General features: G+C 37.8%; 1 protein-coding gene across 3 annotated transcripts in view; it reads left to right on the top strand.

Annotated features, from left to right (window-relative positions):
• Positions 1 to 18,905, top strand: part of ebf1b (EBF transcription factor 1b) — a 137,873-nt gene that overhangs the window by 73,380 nt on the left and 45,588 nt on the right. For all 3 annotated transcript variants that reach the window (XM_056262239.1, XM_056262240.1, XM_056262238.1), the window contains exon 7: positions 16,717 to 16,798. In XM_056262239.1, the coding sequence (XP_056118214.1) occupies positions 16,717 to 16,798 (82 nt within the window). The remainder of the gene's footprint in view (positions 1 to 16,716; positions 16,799 to 18,905) is intronic.

Genomic DNA, 18,905 nt, shown 5'->3' with positions numbered 1-18,905 from the left:
GGGCCGGCGGGCCGTCCCATATGATCCAGATAGAAATGTATTGCCCATTTTCAATGGGAAAGTGCCCAAGCAACAATCTCTCGGCAAGATTGCCCAGCAACATTGCTCAAAAAGTTGCCCTGTGTATCATCACCTTAAAGGCCCGTTCACACCAAGAAATGATAACTATATAGAAAACTATGTTAGTGTCCACACCAGCGGATGATATCGTTCTGGGGTGCGTTTCCCGAAAGGATCGTTAGCCAACTATGGTCGCAAGTTCCATCGTTACCAGCATAGTTCAACGAGTCGATGTTTCCCGAAACCATCGTTCCAACGAACATTCGCAAACAGCATCGCAGAGTTGTGTGGTTGGAACGACAGCTCTCGAGCTGCGGTTAGGAGCACAGTTTCTAGATGGCATGACATGTGGACTTAATAAATCCATATCTTGAGCAAAATAAGCAAGCTGACATTCAGTACAACCTGTGTCTTTTATTTAGAATACATGCAAATGTCAGTTACGTCTTTGAGTTTGTCAAGAGATTTAAAGCACCGTTTTTGAAGACTGCGCATGTGCGAATGTGCTCTACCATGTAAGACCGAGCCTATGATTGAATCTGGAAATAAAGCGAAATAACTGAGAAAATATAGAAATAGTCCTCAGATGCCATGTCTGTAATTTATATCAAAACATCTAGCAACGATCTCAAACAGTTTCATTAAGATAAGTTATTACTCCACCACGTGCGTGCCGTGACGTCATAAACCAACGTGGTTGAACGACCACTTCGCGACATTATGGTTTCGGGAAACAGTCGTGACTAGATAGTTGATTTCTTCAACGATGCATCGTACTATGGTAGTGAAGCATCGAGTTACGTCGTTGTACGGGAAACGCACCCCTGTTTATTCTAAGCGCATGCTTGTCTGTCACTTTAAATGCTCGAGCTCGTTACAGCAGGATGGATTCTGATTGGCTGTCAATATTTGTATCGTTCATCAGCTGGATAAAATCGTTCTGAAAGTGATTCCAATGATATCGTTTCTCTGTGCCGCGGTGTGAACTCTGCTACAGTATTCTTTAATATTTTTAGAATTGTTATCTTTATAGTTATCGTCCTTGGTGTGAACGGGCCTTAAGAGTCTTGCTTTGTCACTATATTTGAGTGATGACATTATGAATACACACACTATATAAAAACAATCAAGTCAAGAGTACATGATGACACATTCTTTCGGTCCATTGTGAAACCCTATATAAATCTCAACGTTTTAACCTAAATAAGCTCTTGTTTGAAGTCCACACCATGTTCCAGGTACCATTCATTTCTTGTTATCATCAAAAAGGAAAACCAGATTAAATCTACTGGTAATGTACATAAGCTGTGTAGTACATCATTTTGCGAACTTTCCAGTGATGCTTAATTGGTCAGTGGTTTGGCTAAAATAACAGAATATAAGGTTGCATTTAAATCCAGCAACAGTCTTTAACTGTCCGGTCTGTCTCATTGAGTCCTAACAGGTCTATTTATCACTGTCAGCCGTGTGGGGGCTGGTACAGCTAAAAACGAGCCCCTCCGCTGGGTTTGTGACTCCTGTAGAAACTCCAGCAAAGGCAAAGCGGGCCCTGAAGCCTGTCAGATTGGCCCCTGCTGAAATTAGGTGTAGACAACAGTAAGACTGGTCTATATTGTCAACATAGTCAATGTTCAAGACTCATTTTGCTATATCATATCCCATCTTTTTTGTTTTAAAAATGTTATCGCTTTGTAGTATTCGCAGTAATTATGACATTCAAGTTTTTGCGTGTAAAATTCATGGATTACATTGGATTCACCTGGCTCTGAGCTGTAAATTTATGACAAAAACAGCAAACAAATTGCTGTTCTTATGTCACATTATAAATCACATTTTAAAACATTAAAATAGAAAACAGTTCTTTCAAATTTTAATAATAGTTCACAATATTACACTGTATTTTTGACCAAATAAATGCAGCCTTGATGAACATAAGAGACTTTCAAAAACAATATATATATATATATACTGTGTATATATATATTTGTAGTTTTTAAGAACTACCCCAACACTGCAGAAATTAGCAGTGTTGGGATAATGTACTATTCTGTAAAGAGTTTGATGCATTTTTAATAAAATCCTTACTGCAGTCTCAAGGCCCTGTTCACTTCCTGGTTGGCCCCATTAATGCAGCGGTTAACCGTTCCCGTGTCGGTCCAGCGGAGGTGAGCAGCAGAGGCGGAGCGAGGTGAACAGGGTAGAGTGCATTTGTTCTGAGAAATATTTAAAGATGGCAGGGCGTTACAGGACACGAGCGGTATTAGACGAGAAACATGCTGCCATGAATATTTCATGACACTGGGATGTTGTGACTAAATAAAAGATTGAACCTGAAATAGAAATGAACCAATGGCTAGGTGCTGAGGCCGCTCTTCCTGTCACTCGTCTGAGACTCCTTCTGTGAGATGATGCTGTCATACCACTAACGGTGTGATACACTCATCATTAAATCTGTCCTTTGGAACATGAACATGGACACATAGATTCACTCCTTGCGGTTTTGAAAAAACAGCTTTCAATATAGTTAAAATTAAGCTGCCAAAATGGTTTGTGGTCACGATAACTTGTCATATAAAGACCACTTTCCAAGTTCAATACTTTGTTTTATGTATAACAGTGTGAACTGCAACTGCACTTGCTAGAAACGATGTCCCTGAAACTTATACTGATCAGTTGGAGACTTAGGCCCTGTTTACACCTGATATTAAGATGCGTTTTGGTTGATCGGATCAAAAGTAGGCAAGGGAGAAACATTCCAGTTTACACTGGGTGGTTTAATCCATCTTATCACATCTTAATACCAGGTGTAAATGGGGCCTTAGTTGGGCAAATGATATGCTTATATATGATGACCCGAGTTTGACTCGGATCCAAACTTGAGCGACATACCAGGATATTAGAGTGGCTATGGCTCGTAAAGGCTGCTGGAAATTTAGCTTTGCCATAGCAGGAATGTTTTAAAATATATTCAAATAGAAATCAAGCGTAGCGTTAGTTCTGGCAGGTTCTAGCGTTAGCTAGTCCACATCTACGTTTAGGAATACGACGCCTATAGCATCCACATATATACGGCCCATTCAGCATTACCAGCAGCTTTATCACTTTGCTCAGGAGGTAATACCCTCCTCCATCCCCAGCTCCTCCTCTCGTCCAGTCAGGACTTGGCCCTCTAATATTCCTCTTCGAATCAGACTGATTCTCTTGAATTATGTTGTACATTCAATTATCGAACATTAATGATATCTGCAATACATTTATGTTGGTTAGTTCTTGCCCAGAACAGAACCCGCCAATCCAAACTGTATGCTAATTGTCAATCATCTTTGACGATAATGGTCCTGACAGAAACCAGTTATTTTGAATTGTACTGATAAATGATTAATATGTCTCCAGATAAATGCGTCTTCACACATGAATATATGCAGCTACCTTGTACATTAGGAATAAAATCCCTCGCACGGGGATCACCATCCTTAGGAGTCCTTGCCATTTGTAAGTTTGAAAAGCCCTACAGATTTGACCCAGATTCATATCTGGTATTTTGCCAGTTATTAATAATAATGCCATAATCAGACTACACCTTACCAGTGTCCACACCGAACTCTCTTAGTCTAGACTGAGAGTCTGTACTAGTCTCTGTATTATTGATGGCAGTTCGGGCTCCCCAGAGGTCTGCCATGGCTGTGCTGTTGGCACGGGACACAGAACGCCATCTATCACCTTAAAGAGCCTGCAGGCATGACAAGAAAGAAGGAAAGAAGGGAGTTTCACAACAAAAATCAGCCGTCGTAGTCCGGTTTGAGTTGTCATTGATGTATGACAGCGTCAGTTTTATTCAGGGAAAAAGTGAATTTGTGGTTTACAAGTTTAAAATTTTTACTAGTATACAAATGAATGACATCTGTTTGCCGTCACACTGATTATTATTCCAGGCCTTCTATGGGGTCGTGACCCCTGACATCCGAGGTCAAAGCTGACCTCTCGCAATGCACATAACACGTGATCGCTTTACTCTTCACTGTTTCCTTCCTCAAATCGTAGGCAAAATGGAGATTAAAAAAAATGTTTTGTTCACTTGTCACACTGGAAATAGAAGGTCAAGTTGCGCGCATTGCATTATTGAAACACAATTCCACACAGTGTGCTTGTTTAGAAAACAAAGTGCATACTGTGCTCACTATATAGTATATACTACAGAAATGAAGTCAAAGTCTTATTTTACTATGTTGTTCAGAACAGTCACTATCAAAATGGTCCAAATTCTTCCTTTTGGTGCTGTGGTCCGACTGACGGCCCCAGTATCAGCTACCTGTGCTCGGCGGGTGTGAGTAACATACAGCAGAACCCACCGATGGATGATGTCAGTGTGTGTGAGAGTTTGGCTGGAGTCTCTGTGTATTGTCGCCGGACAAGACCTGGTGCAGATGTAGCTGCCTGGAGGCTGTGTAACGCTAGACCTGCCTGCTCTGGTGCCCGACTTGGGTTACACACACACACACACACACACACACACTCAGTCATAACGTGGATCACTGGCTCTTGTAAAATCCCACGCTCCCCCGGCCGTCATTCTCCCCATCCCAGATGGGGACAACTCCTTCTTCCTGAACTAGTGTGTTTTCTTGCATATGTACTGCATCCTTAAAACAAGATATATTTATATGCAGAATCGATTTTAAAGAAATAATTGATTTTAGAATATACAGGATATATTTAAAAATGAAATATAATACATATATAAAAGAACATATTTAAGACATTTTATAATATATACCTTGAATTTAATTCTGTTTTAGAATAAAGGCCCGCTCACACCAAGGACGATAACTATAACTATAAAGATACAGTTCTAAAAAAATCATTCTAAATCTAAAATATAAAAAAAATATAAAAGAATAGCAAAGTCCACACCACAACTTTAACGATAACGGCATGAAATGATATTGGTGGAATCAGTATAGAACGTTTACTTTCAGCTGATGAATGATAAAAACACTTTGTGTGGACGCTAATATGCACCTTATATTAAGTGTACTCTTGTTATTGTGTTCATATTGTATTGCAAAAGTTTGGGGTCGGTACGATTTTTTAATGCTTTTGAAAGAAATCTCTTTTGCTCACCAAGGCTGCATTCACTTGATAAACCCCCCCCCCCCCCAGTAAAAACAGTAAGATAGTAGCCTGGTTAAAACCAGACCATTCTCAGTTGTAACTGAGTTATGGTCTGGCAAAGCGTCATAGACAAATCATTTCCAGAGGGGCGTCACCAACGGACGTCGCGGATAGACCTAAAACCAATCAGAGCGATGAAGGAGATGACGTATGCAGAGCGGCGGAGAAACATCTCCGAGTGTTGTTCTTTGCTCGGTTTTTAACAAAAAGGAAACGTTCAAATCGCTCAAAACAGACGCGATAGCTGATTCGAACGAGTGATGTTCGACGGCGGCATCCATCTTTGTAATGTAGGCTACTAAATCTGCTTCAAAATCCCAGCGCTGTCGTCATCGTGTAAAGCCCGCCCCCACTGTTTCTGATTGGTGCCTCGATTTCGACGGATTGGAAATGGGCTTGAATGAGCTCTTTGCCAGACTAACTTTCAGAGCAAATCTAAATTTGCCGGAAGTTGTCTGGGTTTACTCTCTCTTTCTTTAATGAATAGAGATTTCAAAAGAACAGCATTTATTTCAAATAGAAATCTTTTATAAATCTTACAATGAATGCACCCTTGCTAAATAAAAATATGAATTTATTAAAAATAAATTCGAACTGACCCCACACTTTTGAGCGGTAATGCATCTAAATGTATCCTGTTTTAATAATGTTTACAAATATTTATTGGAAACAATCAGATGGATTAATTGCGACACATATATCATCACCCACTGAATTACACCCATCACGAGCTGTATTAGTAGCCGGCTACATTTCCTTGTGTTCAGAGGGGGTGAAGTGCATTCCTCAGCTCATTTTTCAGCAAGATAAATATGACACAAGCCATGACTTCCCCTGAAGTAAATACTGTAAATAATAAAAGACGCTTCCCTCACGGCCATTTATAATGAACTGCGCATGAGGGGGTAAAGAGAAGAGAATAAAAACATCAGACTTGCGTAGTGAAACTCTGCTAACAAATTAGATTAACACAAAGAACGGAGATTTGCATAAGCCTTTTTATTTACCCAGGCTTTTGTTTGAGTTTTTTGAGTTTTGCACTAATTTTAGTTACATGTCATCATAGTAATTTTGGATCAACAACAAATTAAGGAATTGCATTGGTAAAAACCATAATAGCAATTGCCCATTAATGGCTTTTTGGCTGAATTTGGTCTATTAGAACCTTGAATCTGATCCAACCCTTTTTTTGGGCCTCTTTCCTGAAAACACACAACTCTAGATCTGGTTTATTGCATAATAATTATTATTCATTGGTCGTATTTAAGACTGGGGCTATAGCTGTATCTGAGTGTGGGAAACTGACCTTTATATTTTTGGGAAAGTGGACAAAGTTTTGGACGTTTGGAATCCAATCGCACTTAAAACGAACCGTAAAAATTGCAACTGTTCCTTGTTGATTTTTTTTGTTTGTTTTTTTCACTTCAACTTTTCATGAAATATTCTTTATTTAGCCACCGGAAAATAATCCTCAGCTGTGCTGATCATATCCCACGTCTCTCAGAGCCACTTCTCAATGTGACCCATCCTCAGTAATTAAACCAGACACAAATAAGAAGGTGATGGCATCTCTGCTATAATGCAACTCTTTCCCAGGATTCTGCGAGATAATCAGGAGATTTTCCCTGTCTATTATCCTCCCTAATCTCCATCCACTAATTAACTAGCGCTCTTGGAGCTAGATGGGCAAATCCAACCGTAGTTCAACAGCGAGCAGATGTTCAGAGCGGAGAGAGAGTGAACCTGAAAAGTCCACACACAAGAGATGGAGCCAAAGGAGGGATTTTGTGAGGGGAAGTAGTAAGCAGCTAATGCCAATCAAAGCACTTGTTAGGAGATTTTGTTAACACCATTAGAATCAGAACGGAGTCTGGTTCAAAGATTTACTAGGAGTTTGACTTAGTAAGTTGATCCCAAAGCAAAATTAAACGTAATTCACAATAAACATACAAAACGCACAGCGTAGATTTATAGAGTGCGTTCAGAAATGTATTAATCTTGTAAAGTATGTGCATTTTCTCCTACTTTAGCTTACATGGGTGCTGCTCAAATACACCTGGATTCGTTTAACACCTGGGTACTAGCTTGGCGCAATACAACAAGTTTCTAGCGTGAAGTGGTTTCTGTCCTCACTGAAGGTGGTGAAATGTTGTTAAGCAACAAAATCACGTCAGCCAATATCAGCCAAAAACATGTTTGATGTTTGGGCTACAATTTGAAAACTGAATTGCCGTAATTGTGGGATGACTCAAATCAATAAAGTTTTTGAACTGTGTGAACGGAATGTGAATTGATCAATGTGAATTTCACCGTGAATGAAGCGACCAGCTCAATGTAATGAAAATTAAGGGTGTATTCACACCTGCCTTGTTTGGTTCGATTGAATCGAACTCTAGTTCGTTCCCCCCCTTGGTGCGGACCTTTTGGGCAGGTGTGAATACAGCAATCGAACTCGGGTGCGGACCAAACAACCGAACCGAGACCCAGCTGAAGAGGTGGTCTCGGTACGGTTCCAAACTAACTCTGGTACGGTTCGTTTGCGGTGTGAACATGAACCGACCCAATTGCAAGAAAGCACTGCGCCTTTGAGTTAACAGGCTTCCGTAGTCGGAGTTGCGTTATGGGAAAGTGATCTGTTGTAGCCTACTACATCTGTTGCGCGTCTTTCTGCGCGTCGTGTGTGCATCATTGGAATGGAATGAATGAATGAGTGTGTGCATCAGGACATTCACATACAGAGCATTCTCTTTAGTCTAATCGCGCATAGATGCAAAAAAAAAAAAGCATTTGCAGTTCATATAATGTAACGATAGTTACAATACAAGGATGATGCTGCGTTAATTTACGTTAAGCCTTTTTTGCACTTCCTGATTTCCCTACTTGAGAATCCTTGTCCAATGAATGGACGACCTTAGCACACTTGTGGTTTTGTTTACAAATTTTGGTTCACTTGCAAAAAGAGCAGTGTGAAAGCGAACCGTACCAAAAAATATATATATATATATATATATTTGGTCCGGACCAAAGTAAGTGAACTATCGGACTTTCCTGGTGTGAATACACCCTAAGTGATCGTCAGAATTTGGGTTAGGTAAAAATAGAATTAATTTTCACGTAATCACGGTCTCCATTTGAAGAATGATCTTTTACTCTTCGTGAGAGCTTTCAGTGAGACTCAGTGGTGACTTGTCACTGGTAGTTTTAATAAGCATATTTGATTGTGTTGTCCTTGAGGGCTGCACGCATAACTGTGTACAGCAACACATGTGTAGTCTGATTCACAAAACTAGCCGATGCTTTTTAGTGAATCACAAACATACGGCACAACCAGTGTAGTCCGATTCATAAACAAATTAATATTAATGAATGCTTTTAATGAATCATTCAAAAACGTTCTGGTTTGGAGTTTACGTTTGAATAAGTCTGATGGATTTGGACTCACGCAATGAAGTCACATGATGTCACTTTCAGAAATATGATGTCATATATATATATATATATATATATGTATATAATGTCTGTGACTTAAACTTTTATGTAATGTACCAAGTTAAAACTATATATATATATATATATACACTGTATATATGGTACAGAGTCCCATGCAGTTTTCCTGATTTGGAAACTCAGATCAACATGGAAGACATTTTATTTATTTTTGGACACAGTGTAAGACCTGAGCAATTTCATACCTTTTTTTTTTTTTCTCAACTGAAAGACTCTCACGTGGCATCACTAGTAGGCTACCTTCTCTTCTCTGGCAAATCGAACCCCTGCCAAATCAGATCAGATGGACCATGAATGAGGTCATCATCTGGAGACAGTTGACCAGGCGGAGCGAGAAACCGTTCTTGTTGTCTTTTTATTTGTCTCTGCTGAAGACAGGATAAGACAGGTGGAAGAATGTGGACGTAGTGGCTGTCAGTATGAGTTCTCAGTGCCTCGACTTCACTCTGCTGTTTATGAATTATTTGTGGAGCCAGCGATGACAAAAGAGTATGTGTCTCATCAGACGCCACCTCCAGCTCTTTTGATATTTGCGAGAAGAATGACGTGGAAACATCCATATTCAGGGTGTTATGTGTATCCGGAAAGCATTTGTACAGCTGTACACACACATCTACGCCTTTGATATGTGGAGAGAGACATTTGATAGCCCGTTTCTGGTTGAGATGGGAAAGTGCCTCTCAGCGTTGTGTAAGCTGTCTGCTGACACGTGCAGAAAATCGTTCACATGCCTGAAGCGCAGAGTTGGTTAGCTGTCTTGTGTTATAGACTGTGCGAGATTGTCTCTGTGTACACTGCAGAAACTTGTTTCAATTCTGTAATGATGGCTGGATGTGCCATAACAAGGTACAATATTTTACGTTCCATTTGAGACAAATTCCCTCGCTCCATGTGGAGACGCACAGAAAAACCAAGTGCAGTTTCTTGGTATCAGTGATGAAAATGAAATGAAAACCTTTTTCAAATTATGAAAACAAAAGTAACATTCAACTCGGGAAACATGCATAACTTTAATTGGTAAACATTTTTATTCCTAAACACTGACAAAATAAACAACCTTTTATAATTAAATTATATTGATGACTCATGTTGCACTTGTGGGTGTGTCCTATTTTCTGGTCCAATCAAATGCTTGCTTGAATGAGAATACCCCTCCCACTAATTCCATGATGACTCATAGCCTGTTGGCCACATTTTGGCTTTAAATTTCCTATCCTGGAATTTTTTTGTTAAATTTCTGTTCCTGCCCGACTTCCTGTTTCAACAGGAAATGTATCAACACCAGAAAGAAAGCTCATAAATACAATCATTTTAACATGACTTAAAGACAGAAAAGTAGACAAGAGGTCTGTATGTACAAAAATGCTAATGGAATCACAAGGGAAAAGGAAGGCAGAAGAAAGGAAACCAGAGACTTTCAAAATAAGAGGCTAAATAGATTCCAAATGAAAGACTGGAACGTGAGACAAGAAGACAGAACAAAAATCAACACAACCATTAGCCGAACAAACTCTCTCACTCTCTGTTCGCTTCATTCTGTTTTCCCTCGTCTCTTGCCCTGGTCTAACCCACCACTCAATTCACCTCCCCAGAGAAGACAAACAGACAAAGAAGAGGAGGTATAAAGCCAGTGTTTGTGCGCAAGAAAACAAAAGTAGTAAATCTGCCAGCCCCCAAGGTACGGGACCCTCCCAGCCCTGCTAACCGTTAATCAGCCCTGCCTCTCTGAGTGTGTGTGTGTGTGTGTGTGTTAGCTGGGCTAATGATTTCCCAGCTAGACCACCACACCAGCCCCCCCCCCCCCCCCCCCCACCCCCCCACAAACCCCTGAGCAAGCCCCCAAAATCAATCTTGCTCTCATGAATTATTGAGTTGTTTGCCTTCAGCCTTTTACAATAGACACTAAAGGAGACCTGTCTCACTCTTTTCCTTTCTCTCTCAGACTATTTTTGCTGTCTCTTTTCTCTGTTTCTATCATTGGGTTGGTTTGTTGGGGGACTCTGTCAAAGAGGTTTCCAGAGGTCAGGTCATCTTTCTTGCCAGGTGAAAGTATGGAGTGTGTGACTGAAGAGTCAATTTCCTTTTCAGTCAATGCAAAATGCTGCCTGTAACAATGATGTCAAAACCAGAACTTTAAGGAACACTACCAGTCTCTATACTATAGTTTCCATTTGTAAATGGATTGTGTCAGGCAATGGAATGTGTCATCCGCTTTAACAATTTTTAGCTGTACAAAACAGCTCGTTATGCGGCTTGATATTGCTAAATGGTGTTTCTTACTATATTATTTGAATGTATACAGTTTTACAGTTTACTGAACTTTGTGATTCTTCTAGTTATTTACCTATAGCTGCGAATGAATCGGAGGTCTTGCACATTCACAGAAAATAGCTCACTTCTGCGTTGCAAAATAAGGTGAATGGTAGTGAGTACCAATGCTATATTTGTATCATTTAAAGTGTCATTTGTTACTAAAAATTAATACGATTTATAGTATTTATTTAATATTTGTACATTTCTGAACTTTATTTTTATATTTTATTGGTTAAATAAAAGTTATACAATTCATAAAGTACTGTAATTCATATTTCTACGTTTTGCATTAAATTACAAACCATCATCATATTAATTCTTAATCTACTTTATGTTTCTAGTTCAAGCACTTATATTAGCTCCAAAGAAAAGATAGTTGAACTTTGCAGTCCAACAAGATGCCTTGTTATAGAATAACTGTGTCTACAACACAGAATTTAAGCATGAATATGATCCAGGTGAACCAGTCATCAACTTGATTTCCATATCTCCAGGGACCTCTCGGTTTGATTGACAGCTCTCTGTTCCCACACTGGGGTGAGCAATTACCAGTCCTGCATATTAAGAGTTGCTTGTGTAAAATGATGCTCCCGCGTGATTTTCTCCTTCTGTGTAGTTTATGGGATCGGTGCTGTATTTATGCATATTTGAAACTGAGAGAGAGAAATTTCATCTAAAAACATAATAGCACGAGTTAGCAGTGAGTCAATCCATAGCAGTGATTTGATCATGGCATGACATCATCGTTTGAGTGACATCACATCTGGTAATTGTGTCGCACCCTTTCTGAGTCAGAGAACTGGCATTTAAAGGAATAGTTCATCCCAAAATGAAATCATCCTCATGTAGTTCTAAACCCATTTGACTTTCTTTCTTCTGTGAAATACATGAGGAAACATTACGAGAAATGTTTACGCTGCTTTATCTCATCGAAAGCATACAGAAACCCCCAAAAGCATACATTAAAATATGGTCGGTCAAAAATGTATTACACCAGGTTTGACATCATTGACAAATGAGAACCAAATAATATTTGATGTAAATGACGCCAGATTTGGTGCAACACATCTTGATAAACTATATTGCATGTCATATGGGTTTAGATAAAATTATGAAAATGTTCATTTTTTGGGTGAACTAAGCTTTAACATTAAAAGTAAGATACTTCTCTATTACTTTATGATGTGTGAAATATGAGATTTAGTAACAAACAAGTGGCATAACTTGTTTTGGCTCAAATATTAAGTATGGGATCATATGGGTACGCTGTTCTGAATTCACATTAACCAAAAACATTTAAAATAAAACATAACCACTCTTTTTTGATTACACAAACACACACACACACACACACACACAAGAATATGCCTAGTGTTTCTCTTGGCATGATAGTATTGACACTGTTGCCACAGTGGTATCATGTGACTGCTGCTGTCAGCATTGAATTCTCACCACTACATCAGGAGCCAATTCTACAGTATTCAACTAAATTATTGATCTGTCATGTTTAAGTATATTTTTCGTGATTGATTTCAATTAGCATGTCCTTTATGTATGTATGTATGTAAAATCAAATGGTGTGTGTAAATGCTCAGAAACGTATATTTGCACTTGTTATAACTGCTTTATTACTATGTTATAAATGTGTAATAACACAACTCAAAATCTCTTTGTAGGGATTTGGGCAATAGCTAATGCTATCATTTAAATCATGCAGAAGAGAATAGTTTGAGAGGCTGAGAGAGATAGAGACCAAGCAAGTGAGTGCAAGGAGAGAGAGACCCAAAAAATACAAAGAAAGTGGATAGGGAAGATCCCCCCCCCCCCCACCCTCTCTCTCTCTCTCTCTCTCTCTCTCTCTCTCTCTCTCTCTCTCTCTCTCTCTCTCTCTCTCTCTCTCTCTCTCTCTCTCTCTCTCTCTCTCTCTCTCTCTCTCTCTCTCTCTCTCTCTCTCTCTCTCTCTCTCTCTCTCTCTCTCTCTCTCTCTCTCTCTTTCTGATTCACTTGGAAGTGTGCGTTAGCCCTCATAAAATATTAATGTTGGTTGTGCTCAGAGCCATAATTGCCATCTCAGCCCGTGAATAATTTATGCTGCTGTGCTGTTCACATGGGCTCATTTACTCTTGGTGTGGCTCGCACCATACAGAAATATGGCACGGCAACTATGGCCGCTGCTTTGCATTTACTAACCAAATTAGATTACCTCACTTTAAAACCTCTCCCACTTCCTCTTTCATCATGATATCAGCCCACCTGAATTTGAGGAAATGCAAAAACCTGCTTCTTTACCGCCAACTAACTTGCAATCTAGTTTAAGCAGGCGCTAAGTGCGCTAAAATATAGTGCTGTGCTGTGAGGATTTAAACGATGCCATTGTGATTCTTTTCAGCATATTCTCCCACTCTGTGAATTTGTCCTAATTATTGGCATATTATTCACAAAACTACTAACGTTGCTCTGTCATGTTTAAAAAGCAAAGTTTGAATTTGTTTAAAACGTGTTTACATTTATTGATTTATTGATCATGGCAGCTACAGTTGATCAAATAGTTCTCAAATGATCGAGAAGAGTGTAATATAATATAATATAATATAATATAATATAATATAATATAATATAATATAATATAATATAATATAATATAATATAATATAATATAATATAATATAATGGTTTTCTACAGAAGACAAATAAAATATTGATTGGATTGGTATTGATTTTGACTAAAGGAATTCATGGCTTGTAGTTTGCTTTTTTGAATTTAGTTTGAGAACAAGGGAATGCTGTTTTAACTTAATTGAGTTAGATTGACCCAACATACAAGTTCCAATAAAGCTCAGGACGGACACATTCGACACATTCGCTCCTTGCTGATTGGCTGAGTTCCATCAAAGTGAAAATCGCAATCGACAGCGCTATACTCTTCAGCACAATGGTAACCACAGCATCCAATAACAGAAACTCCTAAATGTTCAACATAACTGAACATTAAACATTAACATAAACTACCAACATCTTTCCTTTTACTGAAAAACACATGTTTGCTTCGTCACACTTTTTATGTGTACATTTGTGTGAGAGAGTTTGTTCTCCCGCTTTTCTCATGGATTCATCAGTGGTGATGTATTGTGATCTGCAGTGTTATAGAGAGGTCACAGGTGTCTCACTGTTAGCTCGTGTAAGTAAGTACGGCTCCACACTCAACCCCTCTGTAGTAATTGGCCTTCATTGGAGTGCTCTTAACTGAAGACGACAGCAAGGTCCTTTCAATTATAGAACCGCTGGGTGACTGTGAGTGTGTGTTCATGAGATGATCCACACACACCTCAGTGCTCTTCGCTTTATATCTGGTCTTGTCGTGCCACATTAGGTCAGAAGTATTAAGCAGACTCCTGATATTAACCTGACACTTTTAAAGGCACATATCAAAATGGATATACACACACAATCGAACATCTAACACTTAATGAAAGAATGTCATTGTATTAGAAAGCAAAATATGAAAACTTAGTGGCATCTGCAAAAAAAATTATCTTCGAGATTTTCTCAAAACTAACTTCCCTTTTAATTAATTCACAAATTGTGCATTCCCCTTGACAATTTCCATTGATTTAAATCGTGTAATATTAGAATGTTTGTATGCTAACTGTGCAACTTCAATGACTTTAATAAGCATAGAAAATCACAATTATTATTAAATTAATTAAAGGCTAGACACCTCAGGTGAATAGGGGAAAAAAATCTTTCACCAGTTGATTGATTATAAGAATGTTATGTTTAACTTTTCAAATGTGGTACTGTCTGAAATATGCACTCATTTGCACAGATATCCATAACAGAAATATGAACTTCGGATTAAGCCAGGTTAAAAAATTATTTCAATTTCAGACATGAGAAAAAAACTCAAGGAATATGTATTGTTATTTAAATCTGCAGATACGACTAGATAAAGTGCAATAAAAGAAACAATTAAAAGTGTATTTTCTTTCCAAACAACATGTTATTAAAAAGCCAAACATCCCAACATGAATTATGAGTATATATTTCACAGTGCATTCTGGGATTGCCTTCCCTGTGAATGATAAATGCAATTCTGCCTTCAAATCTGTCTAAAATGAGGAATAGGAGGCAGCAAAATTAAGTTACCAACCTTTTGGAACAGCCTTTGTGTTGCGATGAGGCTTTTGGAACCGAGCAATCGTGGGTCTGTTTGAAACAGAGAGTGAACAAGTTATAGAAAGAATAGCTGATTCATTATATAACATTCAGTGTCATATTAACAAAGGAGACAGACAGAATTGCAAACAAAGAGGCAAGAGAGAGAAATACACGAGGACAAAAAGGTCCTGACAGACGGGGTGTGTGCCATGGCATTATCCAGTTAGACACACACACTGTTTCTGTGCCAGTCAGAGCAGCTGGTATTGTGCTGTTATAGCTCTAAAGCCAGTCTGTGAGTGAAGGGTTTGTGATAGTGCCCGTGAATGTGCCCGCTTTCTGCTTACCATGATTATGAGAGAGACAGACATATATTTTCTGTTTGGATAGGAGTCTGCTTGTGTCTTTGAATCGGCGATCTGTCTTCAGGAGCGCGACAGATGGACGCTCCACATTTCTGCACACTGCCTGTTGCTGTGTGTGTGTCTGTGCATGTGTTTGTGCTACTGAACTTTTAGGATGTGTAAAAACTCTCTCTCTCACACACACACACACACGAAGTTCTCTGGTGATTCTTACGTTTTTTTTTATGATGAACCTTTTTTTAAGGTTGTTTAGACATTTGATGTCATGTGGTGTAACCATGAATTAAGAAGCAATAACATATTTCCTTTACACTTTGAATATATTCATTAATGTTTTTAAATGTATTTTTAAAGTTTATTCATTTATTTATTTACAAATATAATGAATTACTATCATTTTTTTAAGGAGTCGCACCACATTTTATAATATAATGTGACCCTGTCGTAAAAAGGTTAAATTTTCTATATTTTAAGAGACTTTTGGACCTTGACACAGTCATGAGATATCTTTCTTAGATATAATTTTCTGTGTCATGTTCTGCATGTTGTTTGATGTTTTATAATGTTTCATTTTTAAACAAAAATCCTGGTAAATAATAATAAAAGATTATGTCAAACTACTTGCCCAAAAAAGATTCAGAAATTAACAACATGCTCATCATGAAAGATACGAATTGTATTTTGACATCAGATTATTCATCAAAAATGAATAAAATCATCAAAAGTGAGCTTTATATGGTCATCTATATGCTACTGTACTTCTAAAAGTTACTACAAAATACACTATTCACTATAGAAACGACAAGGACTTTCCCATGACTAGTTCCTGTTTCAACAAGAAATACATCAACATTACACTCATCAAATGATCCAATGGGATCTTTAAAGCACCAGTACATCGATGTTTTCTTAACAACTAGAGTCAAAGGATCTTTGTGGAACTTACAAAGGTTCCCCTGTGGCATCGGGAGATTGAATTGGATCTGCCTAATTTCACTGTCAGAGGTTTGGTAAACTGGAGAACTGGTCAACTGGCCCATTTATGGCGTTGAAATGTTTTTCTATTCTGTATTCGTTTTTCAGAACATTCAATGGATTCCTTCAGTCCACCGCTAACCAATAATTTCTGTTCTTTTTGCAGGTTTTTTCTCAAGTTTTTCCTGAAATGCAATCAGAACTGCCTGAAGAATGCAGGAAATCCACGGGACATGCGGCGCTTTCAGGTAAACCGTTTATCTTTTAACCTTTTCATTCATTAGTCTGTTAATTCTGCACACTTCACAACTACCCATCCTTCCAACTCACTATTTCCAAACCTCATGGCCTGTCTCATCTGATCTGGTTCTGTTTTATAGTGTTTTTGCATATCTTTTGATTAGTGTAAATAATTTAGAATATTCTCCTTTTTTTTTTTTTACGTTTAATTATATTTTGTATTCCTTTTTCTGCATGTGGTTTTAAACTCTTCAGCATTTGATTGTGTTACAAATCTGGCTCCGAGCCTGTAAACACACTCTGCATAATTGCACAACAGTGTCACTCACGCAGTGCGCGTGTGTTTGAGTGTGAGACATTGAGTAAAAAACCTATCACTGCTTTGCAAGAAACACAAGACCTTGAGCTCCAGTCGTGGAATGCGACCCTTGCTGCTTTCACAAGCACTCTCACACACACACTCTTGCTACTGCCTGTTAATTAGGTTTTCACACTGTTCCTAAACCCATCAGACGACAAGGATCTGCAAAAATGACCTTAATTTTCTCAAATTTTTAATGAAAAGTCTGAAATAAATGTTCTTTTCCTGGTGATGTAACCAAGGCCATGTGGGTGGGGAAAACACATATATTGACCAATAATATCTAAGACAACCTAATCAAAGCCTATTGGATTAAATAATCCCCCACTCTACATTATTTCCCACTGAATAGTCTTTTCCTCCTGAAAATGTGTCACATTTTTTAATTGCGGTGTTGTGGTTGCATTTACTGATGTTTTTTTTTTAAACTCACTTTTCAGTTTTTCCTAATATATAAATGCTCATAGTTGCCTCATTCATTCACTTTTTATACACTTTATGTTATGAGAATGTAAAAAAAAAAATTGTGTAAGCTCTTTTTTGTGCAATATATTCTAATATCAATATTATACAAAATGCAAGGACTGACTTCTTGAGCTTCATTGCTTTTTATCCGGATTTGAAAATATCAACACTGTAAAAAAAAGTTGCTGCCTTAAATGTTTAAGTACAATCAACTTGGATTTTGAAGTCATTTCAACTTAAAAAAATACATTAAACTGACTTGAAATTAGTTGAATTTTGTACTTGTTAATAAAAGTTTAACTTATTTTGATAAGTTGAAGCAATGTGATGAGTTAAAGCAAAAACACGTTTTCATAACTTATTGATCATATACTTTTTTACAGTGTATATTTATCTTATAATAATTTGAGTGGAAGTTCAGTATGAGTGAATTTCAATGTCAGTGAAATGGTAAATCATACCAAAGTCACTGTAAAAAAAAAATATATATTTTCATGGTTTGTTACCAACATTTTTTTCTTTTGTCAAGTCAACTTAGATCATTTATGTGGTTCAGATAACATAATATTTTGAGTTTCTGTTGAGTAAACCTATCTCCTTCATTGTATTAACTGAATTTTTTTATTTCAATGAACTTAAAAAAAGTAAAGTAACCTGGTTGCCTTAAAATTTTAAGTTAAGCCAACAATAATGTTTTACAGTGCAATTGTGATCATTATTCAAGTGGTGATTATTGAGCTGGTTTTATTGAGCTGGCTTCCAAATTCTGCTTCCAAAATACCAGGCTGTCCTGGATCAGTATTCAGTGTTGATGTAAGATATTATCTCAGCAGCTGTCTGTATAGTTCTGTCTATAAACGAATCATCAGCACTCTATGAGCGAACTCACGGTGATTGTGTAATTAGCAGCAGAACGCAGTCATATTTTTTTCACAGCAAGCGTGCAAGAATGCAGGAGAGAGACTTTCCATCACACACACAATGTGATGTAGTGCTGTGCAGTTTCTTTTAAAACTCCAAAATAGAAACAAATGAGACACATACTGACATACAGTATGGGAATAGAGACGTTAATTGAATGTGTTTTGCGTAGCTCAAGTGGATTGGTCAGATGAAGTATTGGAAGTGAGAAATAAATAAGGTCATATTGAAATCTCTTCTGAAATTTTAGAGGAGAAACGTGATTACTATGATACATTTCTCAGGAGAAAAATCTGAGAAAGCAGGAGAATTAATAAAGAAATCACCAGTTGAAAAATGTCAGTCTCATTGCTCTCTAGGAGCAACAA

The sequence above is a fragment of the Rhinichthys klamathensis genome, unplaced genomic scaffold (assembly GCF_029890125.1).
Source record: "Rhinichthys klamathensis goyatoka isolate OS25496 unplaced genomic scaffold, OSU_Roscu_1.1 h1tg000191l_1, whole genome shotgun sequence".
Classification (NCBI taxonomy): Eukaryota; Metazoa; Chordata; class Actinopteri; order Cypriniformes; family Leuciscidae; genus Rhinichthys; species Rhinichthys klamathensis.
The sequence above is the reverse complement of the archived record's forward strand: the minus strand, read 5'-3'. Positions and strand labels throughout refer to the sequence as shown.